Source organism: Mauremys reevesii, linkage group 1 (genome assembly GCF_016161935.1).
Source record: "Mauremys reevesii isolate NIE-2019 linkage group 1, ASM1616193v1, whole genome shotgun sequence".
NCBI lineage: Eukaryota > Metazoa > Chordata > Testudines > Geoemydidae > Mauremys > Mauremys reevesii.
In genome coordinates, this window is record NC_052623.1 from 3,534,925 (window position 1) to 3,552,842 (window position 17,918).

Here is a 17,918-nt window from a genome sequence, read left to right on the forward strand (position 1 = left end):
CATGATGGCGACAGGCCATTGGAAGAAGCAGAAGCCAGGCCCTGGGAGTTCAGGCAGGGTAGTCCTGGGAGAGAGACATTAGGACGGGACCAGGCAGAGGACCCCAGATATGATAACGTCAGGAAAGAGGTGGCTGAGATAGCTGGGATAGCAGTGGAAGGGAAGGTCCGAGGTCCAGTACTCTACTTTATAGTGAAGAAAGATCTCCTGTACCGTGTGGTGCAAATGCCAGAGCAGGAGATACATCAACTTCTGGTGCCCCGAAAACATCAAAAAGCCATATTGAGCCTCGCCCACAGTCACCTGTTTGGAGGACACTTAGGGGTAGAGAAAACCCAGGCCAGGATCCTGTGGAGGTTCTTCTGGCCAGGAATACATGAAGATGTCAGGCGGTACTGCACATCTTGTCCAGAGTGTCAGCTACATAGCCCTCGCCCATACTTACGGGCCCCTTTGATACCTCTTCCAATAATAGAGGTACCATTTGAGCGCATAGCCATGGATCTGATTGGGCCCCTAGAGAAGACAGCTCAGGGCCACCAACATGTGCTGGTTGTACTAGACTATGCAACCTGATACCCGGAAGCCGTCCCCCTATGCAACACAGCTTCCAAGACAATAGCTAAGGAGCTAGTACAGATCTTTTCCCAGGTTGGGCTACCCAAGGAGATGCTGACTGATCAAGGGACACCTTTTGTGTCTAAATTGATGAACGATCTCTGTTCATTGCTCCATGTACAAGCCCTACGGACCTCTGTATACCACCCACAAACAGACGGCCTTGTGGAAAGGTTCAATAGGACCCTCAAGGCCATGATCAGAAAAGTGGTGAACCGGGATGGGAAACACTGGGATACCCTATTGCCTTACCTCATGTTTGCCATCCGGGAAGTTCCACAAGCCTCCACAGGCTTCTCTCCATTCGAACTACTATATGGGCACCACCCCCGAGGCATATTGGATATAGCCAGAGAAGCCTGGGAAGAGGAGCCAAATCCCAGACATAGGAGGAGTTGATCCAGACTGTGGGTTTCATCCAAGGGGAAGACCACTGAGGGGAGGAAATCAGCCAATAAGAGCAGGACCTACTAGAGGAGAGTAGGAACTTTGCCACAGTATGTATCATCCTTGTGTCTGAACTTATGGTTACTGTTGAGGTATTGGTATGAGAGGAGCAGTGCCAGGTCACAGCCAGAGCAGAGATGCTGGGAGGCTGAGGACTCCTAGTTTGTTATTCTCAGATCTGCCATCAGCTTATTGTGTGGCCTTGGGTAAATCACTTAACCTCTGTGTGGCTCAGTCGGTCCGTGACATGGGGATACCGCTGCCTGGCTGCCTAGCTACAGAGCTTCTAGATGTAGTGACTAAAAGCATCACACAGAGCATACGTTAGACTCAGCTTCACTGTTCAGCTTGAGGCCCTGGGCAATGGATGCCCTGTAGCTCCAGATAAGGTGCCATGTACGTGTGTGAATAGCCGGCTAATGGCAGATGTGTCATTTATCTCCCTCCCTGTGAGCTACAGAACCCACCCCAGGCTCTGCCGCACCACCCACCCTCTCAGGTATCCCAGCTAGTGCAGGGGATTATCCTACAGCCTCTCTCAGCTGTTCTCCTTGTACCGTCAAATCTGATCCCTTGCCCTGCCCCCGAGGCCTGGAACAGGGCAAAGAGCTCCCAGCACATCCCCATTGCAGGGACTCTGCCTGCTACAGGCTCCCAGGAGGAAAAAAGGGAACTGAAATCAAAGCAGGTAATCCACAGGATGGTCTCTTCCCTTCAGAATTTGTAGCTGAGTAACAGGGGCAGGGTCTTGAGGGAATAGGGAGAGAATAGGGGGAGAAGGAGGCTGGGATGTGAGGGAAGAGGACAGGCAAGGGGCAGGACATCAGGGGTCTAGTTACCAGCAATATGAAAGGTGGAAGGCCTATGAGTTAATGAGCTCTACACAAACGAATTCCCTACTTTGTCACCCTGAGACAGCCCAGCCAGGCCAGGAAAGGGTTGAATGTCTCTTTGACTGTCCAGTCAGTGATTCAGGGAAGAGGGCCCAGAACCACGTCACCAAACAGCTCTGCATGGAGATCAGTCTAAGAGCCAGAGCACCAGGAGAAAACTTTAGGTCCTTTTAAGAGTGAAGAGCCGGAGCAGCCTGTCCCGGATCAATTTGGTTCTCAACCCGTAGTTAATGGGGTTTAACCTGGGGGAAATCAGAAGGTAAATGCTGGCAATGATAATGTGGAAGCGCGGGGCCATATTCTTTCCATACCGGTATGTGAGGGCAGAGAAGAGACATGGGATGTAGAAGGCTAAGATGGCACAGAGGTGGGAGATGCAGGTCCCAAAAGTCTTGAGCCGGGCGTCCTTTGTGGGGAGGCTGAAGATGGCCCTGAGGATCTGGATATAGGACACAGCAATAAAAAATAGATCCAGACCTAATGCGCAGAATATCACAGAGAGGCTGTAGTAATTACTGACATGGATTTCGCCACAGGCCAGTTTCACCATGGCCAGGTGTTGGCAGTATAAATGGGGTATGATGTTTGTTCTGCAATATGGTCACTGCCTTGCCACTACAATATAGGGGAGCACGAGAATGCTGCCACGCAGCACTACGGCTACGCCAATCTTGGCCACCATGGAGTTTGTCAGGATGATTGAATGTCTCGGGGGATCACAGATGGCCACATAGCAGTCAAAAGCCATGGCCATGAAGATCCCAGACTCTGTTATTAAAAACCAGTGAATGAAGTACATCTGGGTGAGGCAGGCACTGAAATTGATCTCCTTGGAATTGAACCAGAAGATGCTCAGCATTATGGGCAGGGTGAACATGGACAGTGTTACCCAGGGTTCTTTCAATCCAAAGCTCTTGGTAACTTTACTCTGTGCGAGGAGGTGTCAGGAAATAAATCAGGGGAGACACAGCCGTCCGACCGATCGATGGCTGGCACAAACAGGACAATACAAGAGTGCTTTCACTTATAGATAAACGTTACTTAGTCTCAAGCACTTACACACGTCCGCAACAAGTTAGTAAAATACCCCCAACCCTCGATAATTACCAAAGCTGAGTGTGGCTTTCGAGTGATACAGCGATAGCCCGTCTGCCGCTGGGGCACAGAAGATGCATCCAGAGGGAGATGCCAGTCCCAAAACAAATCCCACTTGTCTCAAGCTTTTCCCCCTTATTTACACATTAGTAATTATAGAAACCTTGTTAAGTAAGCAGTGTCAAGCTAGAGGTTCCTTCTGATTATTGATTAACCAGGTGTGGGTTTTTCCAGAACTTGCAGCCTTCAGACGTCAATAGACATTCCTGGTGCATATCCTACTCTTTGAAAATGCATGTATCAGCAATTTTAACTCAATTCTTATCAGGGAGGACGCAAGGTCAAGCTGCCCTTTCGGTGGCACCCAAACCCCCCTCCTCTCCTGCCTTGGTCAAGCTGAGACTTGCTTTTAACAGCTTGCTGATTGGCTGCCTTTAACAATAAGCAATAGTGGTTTTAGGCACTTCACTGGTTTGACAAAGTCTCCCCGTACAGACAGGACCAGGTCAGTGATGGCCAGCATGCAGAGTACATGGGTCCATGGAGATTCGGTTCCCTCTTCACAATGAACAGGATGGTGAAGTTCCCCAAGATGGTTATGATGAACAAGGCACAGAAGGGGATGGAGATCCATACATGGGCTGCCTCCAGGCCAGGAATGCCCAGCAGGATGAAGGTGGAGGGGTTGGTGAAGTCGGTTATGTTGGAATCTGACATGGAGTAGGGGAGAAGATGTCCAACTCTGAGGTGGAATGGTGTTTCCTGGATGTACCGTATGTTTCCCTCACTTCCTTTATGTGCCCAGGGTCTAGGGCGACGTTTGCAGTACAAATGCTTGGATGGAGAGACAATGTTAATATGAGACACTACATGCACTGTGGGGGGCTGTTGTCATGAGTGAAGCAGATTGGTCGCTCTTCACACAAATAAAAATGTTATTTTTATTATTCTGTGAAATAAACTATGAACTTACCGTACTAAAAGTAATTTTCTACTTTATGATGCGCCATAAATCAATAATTCCCATACATTGTGGTGGGGAAAACCTTAATAGGCAGCAGCAGTAAATAGAAGTGTGGATATTTGCTTTGTCTGTATGAAGTGCAAGCCGGTCTCCATATTGGAAGAGAAGGTTAAAGGACTAGTGAAACTTGCATTGCATCAGAGAACATGAAGATTTTCTGAATGGAAGTCAATGTTTCATTCTGAAAGAAAAACATACCGAAGAATCAGAGAGTACAGCGCTGAAAGGGGAAGAATATTGGCAGCATGTGATCTCCAGAAGAAGAAAGAGGAGAACCTATGTCCCTGCAATGCAGTTAGAAATGCAAAACCGTTTCCAGGCTCTCTGCACAGGTACTACTGTGGAGAAGGACTTGGAAGAGCCCTATGAGGGAAGGGATCAGAGGGAGACTCCACTGGCCGAAAGGCATGGGCTACATTGTCCTAGGGATGGGAGTTCCATGACCAGCACTCCCAAAGAGAGGAGACGGGTGGTGGTGGTCATGGACTCCATCCTAAGGGGGACAGAGTCATCGAACTGCTGACCAGACAGGGAGATTCACGAAGTGAGCTGCTTGCCTGGAGCTAGAATCTAGGATGTGGTGGAGTATCTGCTGAGACTGATCAGGACCTTGGACTGCTACCCCTTCCTACTTCTCCACGTGGGCACCAATGATACTGCCAAGAATGTCCTTTAGTGGGTCACTGCAGACTACATGGCTCTGGAAAGAAGGAAAAAGGAGTTTGAGGAACGAGTTGTGTTCTCATCCATCCTCCCTGTGCGGGGAAAAGGCCCACGTAGGGATTGCCGAACTGTAGAGGTGAGTGCGTGGTTACCCAGGTGTCGTAGGAGAGAGGACTTTGGATTCCTTGACCATGGGATGTTGTTCCAGGAATAAGTATTTGTAGGGAGAGTTGGGATCCACCTAACAAAGAGAGGGAAGAGCATCTTTGCAGGCAGGCTTTCTAACCTAGTGAGGAGGGCTTTAAACTAGGTTTGCCAGGGGATGGTGACCTAAGCCCAGAAGTAAGTGAGGAAATGGGATACCGGGAGGAAATACAAGGAGCAGGGTACAAGACATGAAGCCTCCTGATTCATGCTGAGAAAGTAGAACAATCAGCTAGTTACCTTAGGTGCATATACACAAATGCAACAAGCCTGGGAAAGAAGCAGGAAGAATTGGAAGTCCTGGCACAATCAAGGAACTATGATATTATTGGAATAACAGAAATTTCGTGGGGCAGTTCACATGACTGGAGCACTGTCATGGATCGGTACAAACTGTTCAGGAAGGACAGGTGGGGGAGGAAAGGTGGAGGAATTGCATTGTATATAAGAGACTGGTATGCTTGCTTGGAGCTCCAGTATGAAACTGGAGAAAATCCTGTTGAGAGTCTTTGGGTTAAATTTAGAGGCGAGAGCAACAAGGGTGGTGTTGCAGTGGGTGTGTGCTATGGATCACCAGATCAGAAGGATGAGGTAGATCAGTCTTTCTTCAGACAACTTACTGAAATCTCCAGATCACAGGCTCTGGTTCTCATGGGACACTTCAATCACACTGATATCTGTTGGGAGAGCAATCCAGTAGTTCACAGACAATGGACATTTTTGGAGAGTGTTGGGGACAAGTTCCTGGTACAAATGCTGGAGGAACCAACTAGGGGCCATGCTCCACTTCACTTGCCACTTACAAACAGGGGGAAAATGGTAGGGGAAGTAGAAGTGGGCAGCAGCCTAGGCAGCAGTGACCTATGGCCATATCGGACTGAACACTCCCGATCCCTTCTGATCTGATTTTGGAAGGTAAACCGTCCCGGGCGTGGCTAGTACTTGGATGAGTGACACCTGGGAGTCCCAGGTACTAGAAGCAAAGGGGGAGGGATAGCTCAATGATTTTAGCACTGGCATGCTAAGCCCAGCGTGGTGAGCTCAATCTTTGAGGGGGCCATTTAGGGAAGTGGGGTAAACATCTGTCTGGGGATTGGTCCTGCTTTGAGCAGGGGGTTGGACTAGATGCCTCCTGAGGCCCAATCCAACTCTGAGATTCTGGATGGTTGAGTTTAGGATCCTGACACAGAGAAGAAAGGAGAGTAACAAAATATAGACTCTGGACTTTAGCAAAGCCAACTTTTACTCCCTTAGGGAAGTGATAGGCAGGATCCCCTGGAAGGCTAATATGAGGGGGAAAGGAGTCCAGGAGAGCTGGCTGCATTGTAAAGAATCCTTATTAAGGTTGCAGGGGAAAAGAAAACACAAACATCTCAATGTGCAGAAAGAATAGCAAATATGGCAGGCGACCAGCTTGGCTTAACAGTGAACTCTTCAGTGAGTTTAAACACAAAAAGGAAGCTTACGAGAAGTGGAAACTTGCACAGATGTCTAGGGAGGAATATAAAAAAAAACTTTGCTAGAGCAGACAGGGGTATAATCAGGAAGGCCAAAACACAATTGGAGTTGCAGCTAGCAAGGGATGAAAAGAGTAAAAGGCAGGGTTTCTACAGGTATGTTAGCATCAAGAATAATGTCAGGGGAAATGTGGGACCCTTACTGAATGGAGGCGGGAACATAGTGACAGATGATGTGGAAAAAGCTAAAGTTCTTAATGCCTTTTTTGCCTTGGTCTTGACAGACAAGGTCATCTCCCGGACTGCTGCACTGGGCATCAGTGTTTGGGGAGGAGGTTACAAGCCCTCAGTGGTGAAAGAACAGGTTAAAGACTATTTTGAAAAGCTGGACATTCACAAGTCCATGGGTACAGGTCTAATGCATCCAAAGGTGCTGAGGGAGTTGGCTGATGTGATTACAGAGCCATTGGCCATTATCTTTGAAAATTCATGGTGATTGAAGGAGGTCCCAGATGACTGGAAAAGGCTAATGTAGTGCCCATCTTTAAAAAAGGGAAGAAGGAGGATCTGGGAGGCGAGTCAACCTCACTTCAGTCCCTGGAAAAATCATGGAGCAGGTCCTCAAGGAATCAATCCTGAACCACTTAGAGGAGAGGAAAGTAATCAGGAACAGTCAGCATGGATTCATGCCTGACTAACCTAATTGCCTTCTATGAGGAGATAACTGGGTCTGTGGATGAGGGGAAAGCAGTGGATGTGAAATTCCTTGACTTTAGCAAAGCTTTTGATATGGTCTCCCACAGTATTCTTGCCATCAAGTTAAAGAAGTATGGGCTGGATTATTGGACTAAAAGGTGTATAGAAAGCTGGCTAGATCGTCGGGCTCAACGGGTAGTGATCAATGGCTCCATGTCTAGTTGGCAGCCGGTTTCAAGTGGAGTGCCCCAAGGGTCGGTCCTGGGACCGGTTGTGTTCAACACATTTAATAATTATCTGGATGATGGGATGGATTGCACCCTCAGCAAGTTCTCAGATGACATTAAACTGGGAGGAGTGGTAGATATGCTGCAGGGTAGGGATAGGATACAGAGGGACCTAGACAAATTACGGGACTGGACGAAAAGTAATCTGATGAAGTTCAACAAAGATAAGGGCAGAGTCCTGCACTTAGGAAGAAAGAATCCCATGCACTGCTATGGGCTGAGGATCGACTAGCTAAGCGGTAACCCTGCAGAAAAGGTCTTGACTGGTATATCCTGGAGCTTCTATCATTTGATCCTGATCACAGGCAGGCTCTCTCTCCCTGCCTGGCCCCCAGAAGCAGCCGTCTGTCTGAGTGCAGGCATGATCCTGCTCTGTAGCACTTGCCCCCGCCTTCAGTACTGTCCAAGCAGCTCACATTGGCCCATTTACTGCTACAGACTAGGGACCAAGTGGCTAGGCAGCAATTCTGCATAGAAGGACCGAGAGGTTACAGTCAACAAGAGGCTGGATATGAGTCGACGGTGTGCCCTTGTTGCCAGGAAGGCCACTGGCATATTGGGCTGTATAAGTAGGGGCATTTCGAGCAGATCGAGGGATGTGATCATTCCCCTCTACTCAGCACTGGTGAGGCCTCATTTGGAGTACTGTGTCCAGTTTTGGGCCCCACTTAGGGGGCTGGAGAACATGATTTATGAGGAGAGGCTGAGGGAACAGGGATTGTTTAGTCTGCAGAAGAGAAGGGGGGGGGGTTGATAGCTGCTTTCAACTACCTGAAAGGGGGTTCCAAAGAGGATGGATCTAGACTGTTCTCAGTGGTAGAAGATGACAGAACAAGGAGCAATGGTCTCAAGTTGCAGTGGGGGAGGTATAGGTTGGATGTTAGGGAAACACTATTTCACTAGGAGGGTGGTGAAGCACTGGAATTGGTTCCCTAAGTAGGTGGTGGAATATCCTTCCTTATCAGTCTTTTTCAGGTCAGGCTTCACAAACATCTGGCTGGGATGATTTAGTTGGTGTTGGTCCTGCTTTAAGCAGGGGATTGGACTAGATGATTCTAGGCTGGAAAGGCATAACGAGTGGGGTTCCACAGGGATCAGTTCTGGGTCTGGTTCTTTTCAATGTCTTCATCAACATTTTAGATAACGGCATAGAGAGTACACTTATAAAGTTTGTGGATGATATCAAACTGGGAGCACTGCGGGAAGGGATCGAGGGTCATAGTGGAGCACAAGGTAAATATGAGTCAATGGTGTAAGTGTTGCAAAAAATGCAAACGTCATTCTGCGATGTATTAGTAAGAATTTTGTAAGCAAGATACGAGCAGTAATTCTTCCCCTCTACTCTGTGCTGATTTGGCTTCAACTGGAGTATAGTGTCCAGTTCTGAGCGTAACATTCCAGGAAAGTTGTGAATGAATTGGAGAAAGTCCTGAGAATAGCAACAAAGATGCTTAAATATCTAGAAAACACGGCCTGTGAGGGAAGATTGAAAGAACTGAGTTTGTTTATTCTGGAGAAGATAAGACTCAGAGGGGGACATAATAACAGTTTTCAAGTACCCAAAAGGTTGTTACAAGGAGGAGGGGGATAAATTGTTCTCCTTAACCTCTGAGATTAGGACAAGAAGCAGTGGGCTTGCAGTAGGGGAGCTTTAGGTTGGACATTAGGGAAAACTTCCTAACTGTCAGGGTGGTTAAACTCTGGAATAAACTGCCTAGGGAGGTTGTGGAATCTCCATCACTGGAGACTTTTAAGAGCAGGTAAGTCAAATAGCTGTCAGGGATGTTCTACGTGAGTGCAGGGGACTGGACTTGATAATCTCTCAAGATGTCTCCCTGTCCTATAATTTTATGATTCAGTGATTTCTTCCATGGAGCTCAGGCTGTTAACATGTCTGCCTGCAGTAAGAAGGAGTGATCTGCTGGTACCCCAGAGGCTAAGGGGAAAGTCCCAACAATGGATGAAGTACTCGGAGTAATTCTCCTTGATTGTTCTGCTGCAGAGAATAGCTGCATGCTTCCAGGGATGGGGGTGGTTGAGACCAGCTTCTGTGCTGTAGCTGAAGGCAACATCTCCTCACTTAGGGAGGAGTGTGTGAAACTGCTCCACATATTCTCCACAGTCATATGATATGATTGTGACATAATTGTAATGTATTTTATGCAAGATCAGTCATGCAAGGTGTAATTGGAAAGGTTATGGTTTGCTCAATATGATTATCCTATTTGTATATATGTATCATTTTTGTATGTCAAGTTATGAATAACATAAGAACACATAAGAAGAGCCATACTGGGTCAGACCAAAGGTCCATCCAGCCCAGTATCCTGTCTGCCGACAGTGACCAATCCCAGCTGTCCCAGAGAGAGTGAAAAGGCAATGATCAAGTGATCTCTTTCCTGCTATCCATCTCCACCCTCTGACATACAGAGGCCAGGGACACCATTCCTTACCCATCCTGGCTAACAGCCATTAATGGACTTAATCTCCAGGAATTTACCTAGTTCTACTTTAAACACTGTTATATCACCCCCACCTTAGTCTCTTCTTTTCCAAGCTGAAGATTCCTAGCCTCTTTAATCTTTCCTCATATGGGACCTCTCCAAACTCCTAATCATTTTAGTTGCCCTTCTCTGAACCTTTTCTAGTGCCAGTATATCTTTTTAGAGATGAGGAGACCACATCTGTACACAGTATTCGAGATGTGGGGGTACCATGGACTTATATAAGGGCAATAAGATATTCTCCGTGTGATCTCTATCCCTTTTTTAATGATTCCTAGCATCCTGTTTGCTTTTTTGACTGCCGCTGCACACTGCGAGCATCTTCAGAGAACTATCCACGATGACTCCAAGATCTCTTTCCTGCTTAGTTGTAGCTAAATTAGCCTCCATCATATTGTATGTATAGTAGGGGTTATTTTTTCCAATGTGCATTATTATACATTTATCCACATTAAACTTCATTTGCCATTTTGTTGCCCAATCACTTAGTTTTGTGAGATCTTTCTGAAGTTCTTCACAGTCTGCTTTGGTCTTAAATATCTTAAGTAGTTTAGTATCGCCTGCAGACTTTGCCACCTCACTGTTTACCCCTTTCTCCACATCATTTATGAATAAGTTCAATAGGTTTGGTCCCAGGACTGACCCTTGGGGAACACCACTAATTACCCCTCTCCATTCTGAAAAATTTACCATTGATCCCTACCATTTGTTCTGTGTCTTTTAAGCAGTTCCCAATCCATGAAAGGATCTTTCCTTTTATCCCATGACAACTTAATTTACGTAAGAGCCTTTGGTGAGGGACCTTGTCAAAGGCTTTCTGGAAATCTAAGTACACTGTGTTCACCGGATCCCCCTTGTCCACTTGTTTGTTGACCCGATCAAAGAGCTCTAATAGATTAGTAAGACACAATTTCCCTTTTCAGAAACCATGTTGATTTTTGCCCAACAATGTATGTTCTTCTATGTGTCTGACAATTTTATTCTTTACTATTCTTTCGACTATCCTTGTACTGACATTAGACTTACCGGTCTGTAATTGCCGAGATCACCTCTAGAGCCCTTTTGAAATATTGGTGTTACATTAGCTAACTTCCAGTCACTGGGTACAGAAGCCGATTTAAAGGACAGGTTACATGAATGCCATCTGGTCCCGGTGACTTGTTACTGTGATGTTTATCAATTAATTACAAAACCTTCTCTAGTGACACTTTAATCGGTAACAGTTCCTCAGATTTGTCACCTACAAAGTACGGCTCAGATTTGGGAATCTCCCTAACATCCTCAGCCATGAAGACTGGAGCAAAGAATGTGTTTAGTTTCTCCGCAATTAATTTATCATCTTAAGTGCTCCTTTTGTATCTCGATTGTCCATGGGCCCCATTGGTTGTTTAGCATTTTTTTTGTTTTTACCTTTGCAGTTTTTGGCTAGCTGTTCTTCAAACTCCTTTTAGGCTTTTCTAATTACATTATTACACTTAATTTGGCAGTGTTTATGCTCCTTTCTATTTAACTCTCTAGGATTTGACTTCCGCCTTTTTAAAGATGCCTTTTTATCTCTCACTGCTTCTTTTACATCGTTGTTAAGCCACGGGGGCTCTTTTTTAGTTCTTTAATTGTGTTGTTGGTTTTTTTTTAATTTTGGGTATACATTTAAGATGGGCCTCTATTATGGTGTCTTTGAAAAGTGTCCATGCAGCTTGCAGGGATTTCACTCTAGTCACTGTACCTTTTAACGTCTGTTTAACTAACCTCCTCATTTTCGCATAGATCTCATTTCTGAAATTAAATGCCACAGTGTTGGGCTGTTGAGGTGACTATGTACCTGTATTTCAAATGCAGTTACACCTGGGTAAAGCCTACTACACAAGATGCTTTCAGTCTAGATCGCTGGCCCATTCAAGTCAAGGAACCATTTGGAAAATAACCCTGGGCCTTAGCAGAAGCTTTTCTCCCACCTGAGGAGCCTTCTTGTGATTGGTCCAAACAGCCTGTGTGTGATAGTTCCTATGTCTCTGCAAGTACATGTGATGAGATCACATGTTTCTGGGCTCCATCTTGGATTGTCAGTGTTTTCCCTCAAACTGTTGTGGGAACCAATCATTAAACCATAGGGCTCCTGCCATATGCAAAAGCCATATAAGGCAGGGAGTGACGTCATCCACGGTTCTTCACTGCCCACACAAGAGGACTCTGGAAACACCTGAGGAACAGACTGAACTGGGGGAAGTGCTGGATCCAGGCAAAAGGGATTTCTTGGGGATTCGCAGCTGTAAACAAAGTGCAGTTTCCCCGTAAGGATCTCCTGGCTGCCTGTATCATCTCTTGGGGTGAGAATCTGCTATTCACATCCAATACTTTTAGTATACTAAGCTTAGTTTGCCTTTTTTTTATTTGCTAGGTAATCTGCTTGTAATTACTTAAAATTGATCTTTTGGAGTTAATAAACTTGTTTTGCTGTATCTAAACCAGTGAGTTGGAGTGAGGTGTGTGGGAATCATACCTCAGGGGCAAAGCCGGAGCGTACACAGCTGAAGTTAAAGCTCTGTGATTTAAATAGGCCCAGAGCTCCAAGCCACTGCCCTTCAAATCACACTAGAAAAGGCCCTTCAAAAACACTAGAAAAGGGACTCCCGCCTCTATTATTGTGGGGAGCACTATCCAAGGAGAAAGAAATCCTCTCCTTGATCCCAAACCAACACTACCTGGGACAGGAAACATTTCCTTTGGGGAATGTGGCTGGATCAGGCCAGGAACCAGAGCACTCAGGGAGATATTGAAGGCAGAAGAGCCACATTTGGGTGAGACCATCTTGTGGACACCTCCCCGCCCAGCCCCACTCCCCTTCCACTCACAGTCCCGTAGCATCCGTGTAACAGCTCCAGACTTGCTGTCACAGCCCTGCTCAACACCTGCGGGTGAGCACAGACCAGACAGCTTAATCTCCTTACGCTTCGTGTGGGAAAGCTTGAGTCACAACACTGTGGCATCCAGTTACTCCCTGGACCACCCTGATACTGAATACTTAGTTCTGGAAGAACTCTCTCCAGCTCTGAAGCCCATCATCTCTACTATAAACTGACTTATGAACTCTATACACGTCTGTATGTATAATGAGCTTTTCACCAATACTCTGTCACTGTTATTTTTAAATACATCTTAGTTTAGTTAATAAGAATTGGCTTGTAGCGTGTATTCGGGTAAGATCTGAAATATTCACTGACCAGGGAGGTGATGTGACTGATCCTTTGGGACAGCCAGAACTTGATTGTGTGATGTTTTATATGATGAACAGGATTTTATATGATCATCATCATACTTGACTTGGCTGTCTGGCTGGAAGCCCAAGGCTGGGTGGCTTTGAGGGAACTGTGTTTTGGCTTCTGTGTAACCAGTAAAACGCTGTGAAAGCTGTTTTGTTACTGGCTTGGTAAAGGAAGAACTGTCCATTTGGGGGATTGTCAACCTTACTTTGCAGTTTCCCCTAACTGAATAATTTCAGTGTGGCCCCCCATGGAAACCCGGTTACAGCTTGTTAATGCAATTCCTCTACTTTAGATATCACAAGAGCTACCCATATCCAGGTAAACACAATGCAACACCAACATGCCATTCCATACCTCAGTGAACATAAGAAAGTAAGAATGGTCATACTGGATCAGCCCAAAGATCCATCCAGCCCAGTGTCCTGTCTGCCGACAGTGGCCAGTGCCAGGTGCCCCAGAGGGAATGAATAGAACAGGGAAACATTAAGTAATCCACCCTCGCTCACCCACTGCCAGTTTCCGGCAAACAGAGGCTGTGGACATCATCCCTGCTCATCCTGGCTAATTGCCATTGAAGGACTTATCCTCACCTCTGTCTTGCTTGGCTTTAGTTTCAGACAGCTATTTTGTCCAAGAAATGACTGGCTTTAGTGATAGCAGTGTAGTCATGTGGGAAGGATCAGAGGAGCTCAGTTTTACCTGAATATTGCTGTTGTTAGAGTCCGTGTTGTGTGACGAGTTCCCATAGAAGCTGCATGGAGATGCTGAAAAGCCCCAGAGAGAGAACTGATCCTGTCGGACTCCACCAGAAAGTGACCTAGTGCTGGAAGTGCAGTTTCCTTTTACCACTACTTGGGTACATTCTGTCAAGGATTTAGATCAAATTAGTGCATCCCTCTGGACTCCGGCTGCCTGCTAAGTGAGACAGCAGTATCTCATTGCCAACAGCTTCAAACAATGCAAAGAGATCCAGAAGGCTGAGTATGGGTATCTGCCCCCCATCCATTGACAGGACGATAACATCCATCAGTGCCTCTAAAGTAGGGGAAGAGGATAGTAATTGATAGGAATGAGAAGTTATGAAGTATCGAAAATGGATAAGGGCAGCAAAAGACACCAGAGACAAATCCAGGGCTAGCAGGTTATGGAAAAGAAGAAGATTTTCAAGTATATTAGAAAGAAAGGAAATCCTGAGCGTGGTATAGGCCTTTACTAGATAGAAATGGTTGTGACAGGTTGTCGTGCAGGGTTAAGTCTGGGAGACATTGGAACCGCTGTGCCTCCTAACACTTCAGCTGGGTTGGCCTTTCTCATGCGGCTCTGCTGATGATACACAGCCAGCCTCCCTAGGGCCTGCTATCACCCAGCCCCACAGCAGGTAGCATCACACGCCCAAGCAAGTTACCTGAATGCTTTACCTAAGCCACTTATCGATTTACAGTGGAGCACCAGACAATTTCCCAGCTCCTTAGCCTTGCACCCCTGATGCAGCAGAAACCCCCAATTATACTATCTTGCCCTGCACAGAGATCAGAACTGTTCACGTGCATTAATATAGTTTGCTTCCCACTCCCCTCGACGTGGGGAAGATATGCAATAGCCTTTTTTATCAAGCTGAGATTTTCCCAGACACTTCACTCAAAAGTCAGGTTAGGATAAATGATAAAACAAGTTTATTAATGACAGAAAGATTGGTTTTAAGTTATTATAAGTGATAGCAAACAGATCAAAGCATATTACTTAGCAAATAACCAAAAAAGCTAACTGAGCCTCATCTACTAGACAGATAGGGTTTGAATTAGCAATATCTCACCCTCACTGATGATAGAAGCAGTTCACCAAGCTTCCATTAACCACCTAGAAATCCCTTTAGCCTGAGACCAGCAGTTCCCTCAGTTTTATCCTTGTTTCTCCTGTATGTCCAGCTGTTCCCTTGTGAGGGGAGGGGAGACACGTGATGAGGCCACTCCTCATTTTTATAGGTTTTCACATGGTGGGCACCCTTTGTTCCAAGCTAAGTTCCCAGCCCAGTTTGTGGAAAAATACAGATACCAAAATGGAGTTCATTTCCTGTGGTCTGGTCACATGACCGTGCATGCCCTGCTGAGCCGTAGCAGCCATAACTCAAATTCTGGATGAAACACTGAGTCCATTGTCTTTTCTGAAGGGCCACTATCACTGTGTAGCCTCTTCATTGTTGAGCCCCAAAAGCTAGCTGTGCATGTTTTCAACTTCACAGCATCTTTCAGTAACACATAGAATCATAGACTTTAAGGTCAGAAGGGACCGTTATGATCATCTAGTCTGACCTCCTGCACAACGCAGGCTATAGAATCTCACCCACTCTGCCCTCAGGAATTGGTAGGTGAGGGTCAGGGCTCACAAGCTGTACGGTGCACAGACTTACCTGCCTGCCTCACAGCTCTGCTCCCAAGCCTCAGCTATTTGTGTGGGGCTCCCTGGCTTCCCTCTCTGCTGCTGCGTGGCCTGTGGGCCCCAGAGCTCGGTCCTCACTGCACTCACTGCAAGCTCCTTCCCAGCCCCACTGCAGAGTGAGCCCAGCTGGGGAGAGAGGGGAGGAAAAAATAACCCCAACTATACATACAATATGATGGGGGCTAATTTAGCTACAACTAATCAGGAAAGAGATCTTGGAGTCATCGTGGATAGTTCTATGAACACGTCCACGCAGTGTGCAGCAGCAGTCAAAAAAGCAAACAGGATGTTAGGAATCATTAAAAACGGGATAGAGAATAAGACAGAGAACATCTTATTGCCCTTATATAAATCCATAGTACGCTCACATTGTGAACACTGTGGTTTTCTCATCTCAAAAAAAAATATCATGGAATTAGAAAATGTTCAGAGGATTACAGATAAGAGGTATATAAAATCATGAGTGGTGTGGAGAAACTGAATAAGGAAAAGTTATTTACTTATTCCCATAATACAAGAACTAAGGGTCACCAAATGAAACTAATGGGCAGCAGGTTTAAAACAAATAAAAGGAAGTTAATCTTCACACAGTGTGCAGTCAACCCGTGGAACTCCTTGCCTGAGGAGGTTGTGAAGGCTGGGACTACAACAGGATTTAAAAAAGAACTGGATAATTTCCTGGAGGTCTGACCCAGTATGGCCGTTCTTATGTTCTTATGTTCTTAAGTGAGCAGAATTTGGGGGGAATAGGTGGGGCAAGAGGCAGTCTCTTGAGGGAATAGTAGAGAGGCTGCAGGAGCCTCAGGGGTTCAGTTACCAAAAATTAAAGATTGAAATCCTATGTGTTAATGAGTTGTACCCAGACCGATTCCAAAGCTGACAATGCACAGTATGATCAGGAAAGGGTTTAATGTCTCTCTGACTGCCTAGTAAGTGATTCAGGGAAGAGGGCACAGCACCATGTCACCAGATAGCTCTTCACAGAGTCGGTCAGAGAGTCAGAGGATCAGGATAAAACTTTAGGTCCCTTTATGAGTAAAGAGCTGGAGCAGCCTGTCCTGGATCTGCTTAGTCCTCACCCCATAGATGATGGGGTTTAGCATGGGGGGCAGCAAGGGGTACACAGTGGCAATGAGAACATGGAAATGCAGGGGCACATTCTGTTGAAACCGGTAATAGAGAGAGAAGAAGAGACCTGGGATGTAAAAGACTAAGATGGAACATAGGTGGGAGATGCAGGTCCCAAAAGTCTTGAGACGAGCATCCTTTGTGGGGAGGCAGAAGATGGCCCTGAGGATTTGGGTATAGGACACAATAATAAAAATGACATCCAGACCCATCACACAGAATAGCACAAAGAGGCCATAGTAACTATTGACACGGATGTCAGCACATGCCAACTTCACCACGGCTACGTGGGCACAATAGGGCTGAGGGATGATGTTGTTCCTGCAATATGGCCACTGCCTCAACAGCAAGGGGTAGGGTAGTATGAGCATGCTGCCACGCAGCACAACGGCCAGGCTGATCTTAGCCACCACAGGGTTTTTCAGTGTGGTTGTATGTCTCAGGGGATCACAAATGGCCACATAGCGATCGAAAGCCATGGCCGCAAATATCCCTATCTCTATCAAAGAGAAGGAGTGAAAGACATACATCTGGGTGAGGCAGGCACTGAATCTGATCTCCCTGGAATTGAACCAGAAGATGCTCAGCATTTTGGGCAGGATGGACGTAGACAGGACCAGGTCGGTGATGGCCAGCATGCAGAGGAAATAGTACATGGGCCCATGGAGGCTCGGCTCTATCTTCACAATGAACAGGATGGTGAAGTTCCCCAAGATGGCTATGGGGTACATGGTGCAGAAGGGAATGGAGATCCAGATGTGGGCAGCCTCCAGGCCAGGAACACCCAGCAGGATGAAGGTGGAGGGGTTGGTGAAGTCAGTTTTGATGGAATCTGACATTGAGTAGAGTAGAAAGTTTCAAACTCTGAGGCAGAACGGTGTCTCCTGCATGTACCGTATGTTCTCCTGACTTCCTGTATGAACCCAGGTTCTAGGGTGATGGTCACAGTAGAAATGCCTGCAAAGACAATATTAATATGAGACACTGCATGTACTAATGAAGACTGTTCTCGTGGGTAAAGCAGATTGGTCATTCTTCACACACAGAAAAATGACATTTTCCTTATTCAGATAAATGAATTTTGAACAAATGACCCTACTAATTCCAATTCCATCCTTTATGCTGCTCCATGTGTCAATAATGTGTTGTGATGTGGGAAACATTAATAGGTACCAGCAGGAAAAAAATGAGTGCGGATACTGG

General features: G+C 46.2%; 1 protein-coding gene across 1 annotated transcript; it reads right to left on the reverse strand.

The window, feature by feature from the left end:
* Positions 1 to 16,606: 16,606 nt before the first annotated feature.
* Positions 16,607 to 17,554, reverse strand: LOC120397563 (olfactory receptor 52M1-like). Its single transcript, XM_039523590.1, has one exon. The coding sequence runs from the start codon at positions 17,552 to 17,554 to the stop codon at positions 16,607 to 16,609; it is 948 nt and encodes a 315-aa protein (XP_039379524.1).
* Positions 17,555 to 17,918: the final 364 nt, after the last annotated feature.

Bases quoted from the DNA above. Each gene is read 5' to 3' on its own strand.
- LOC120397563 (XM_039523590.1), bottom strand. From the start codon at position 17,554: ATGTCAGATTCCATCAAAACTGACTTCACCAACCCCTCCACCTTCATC.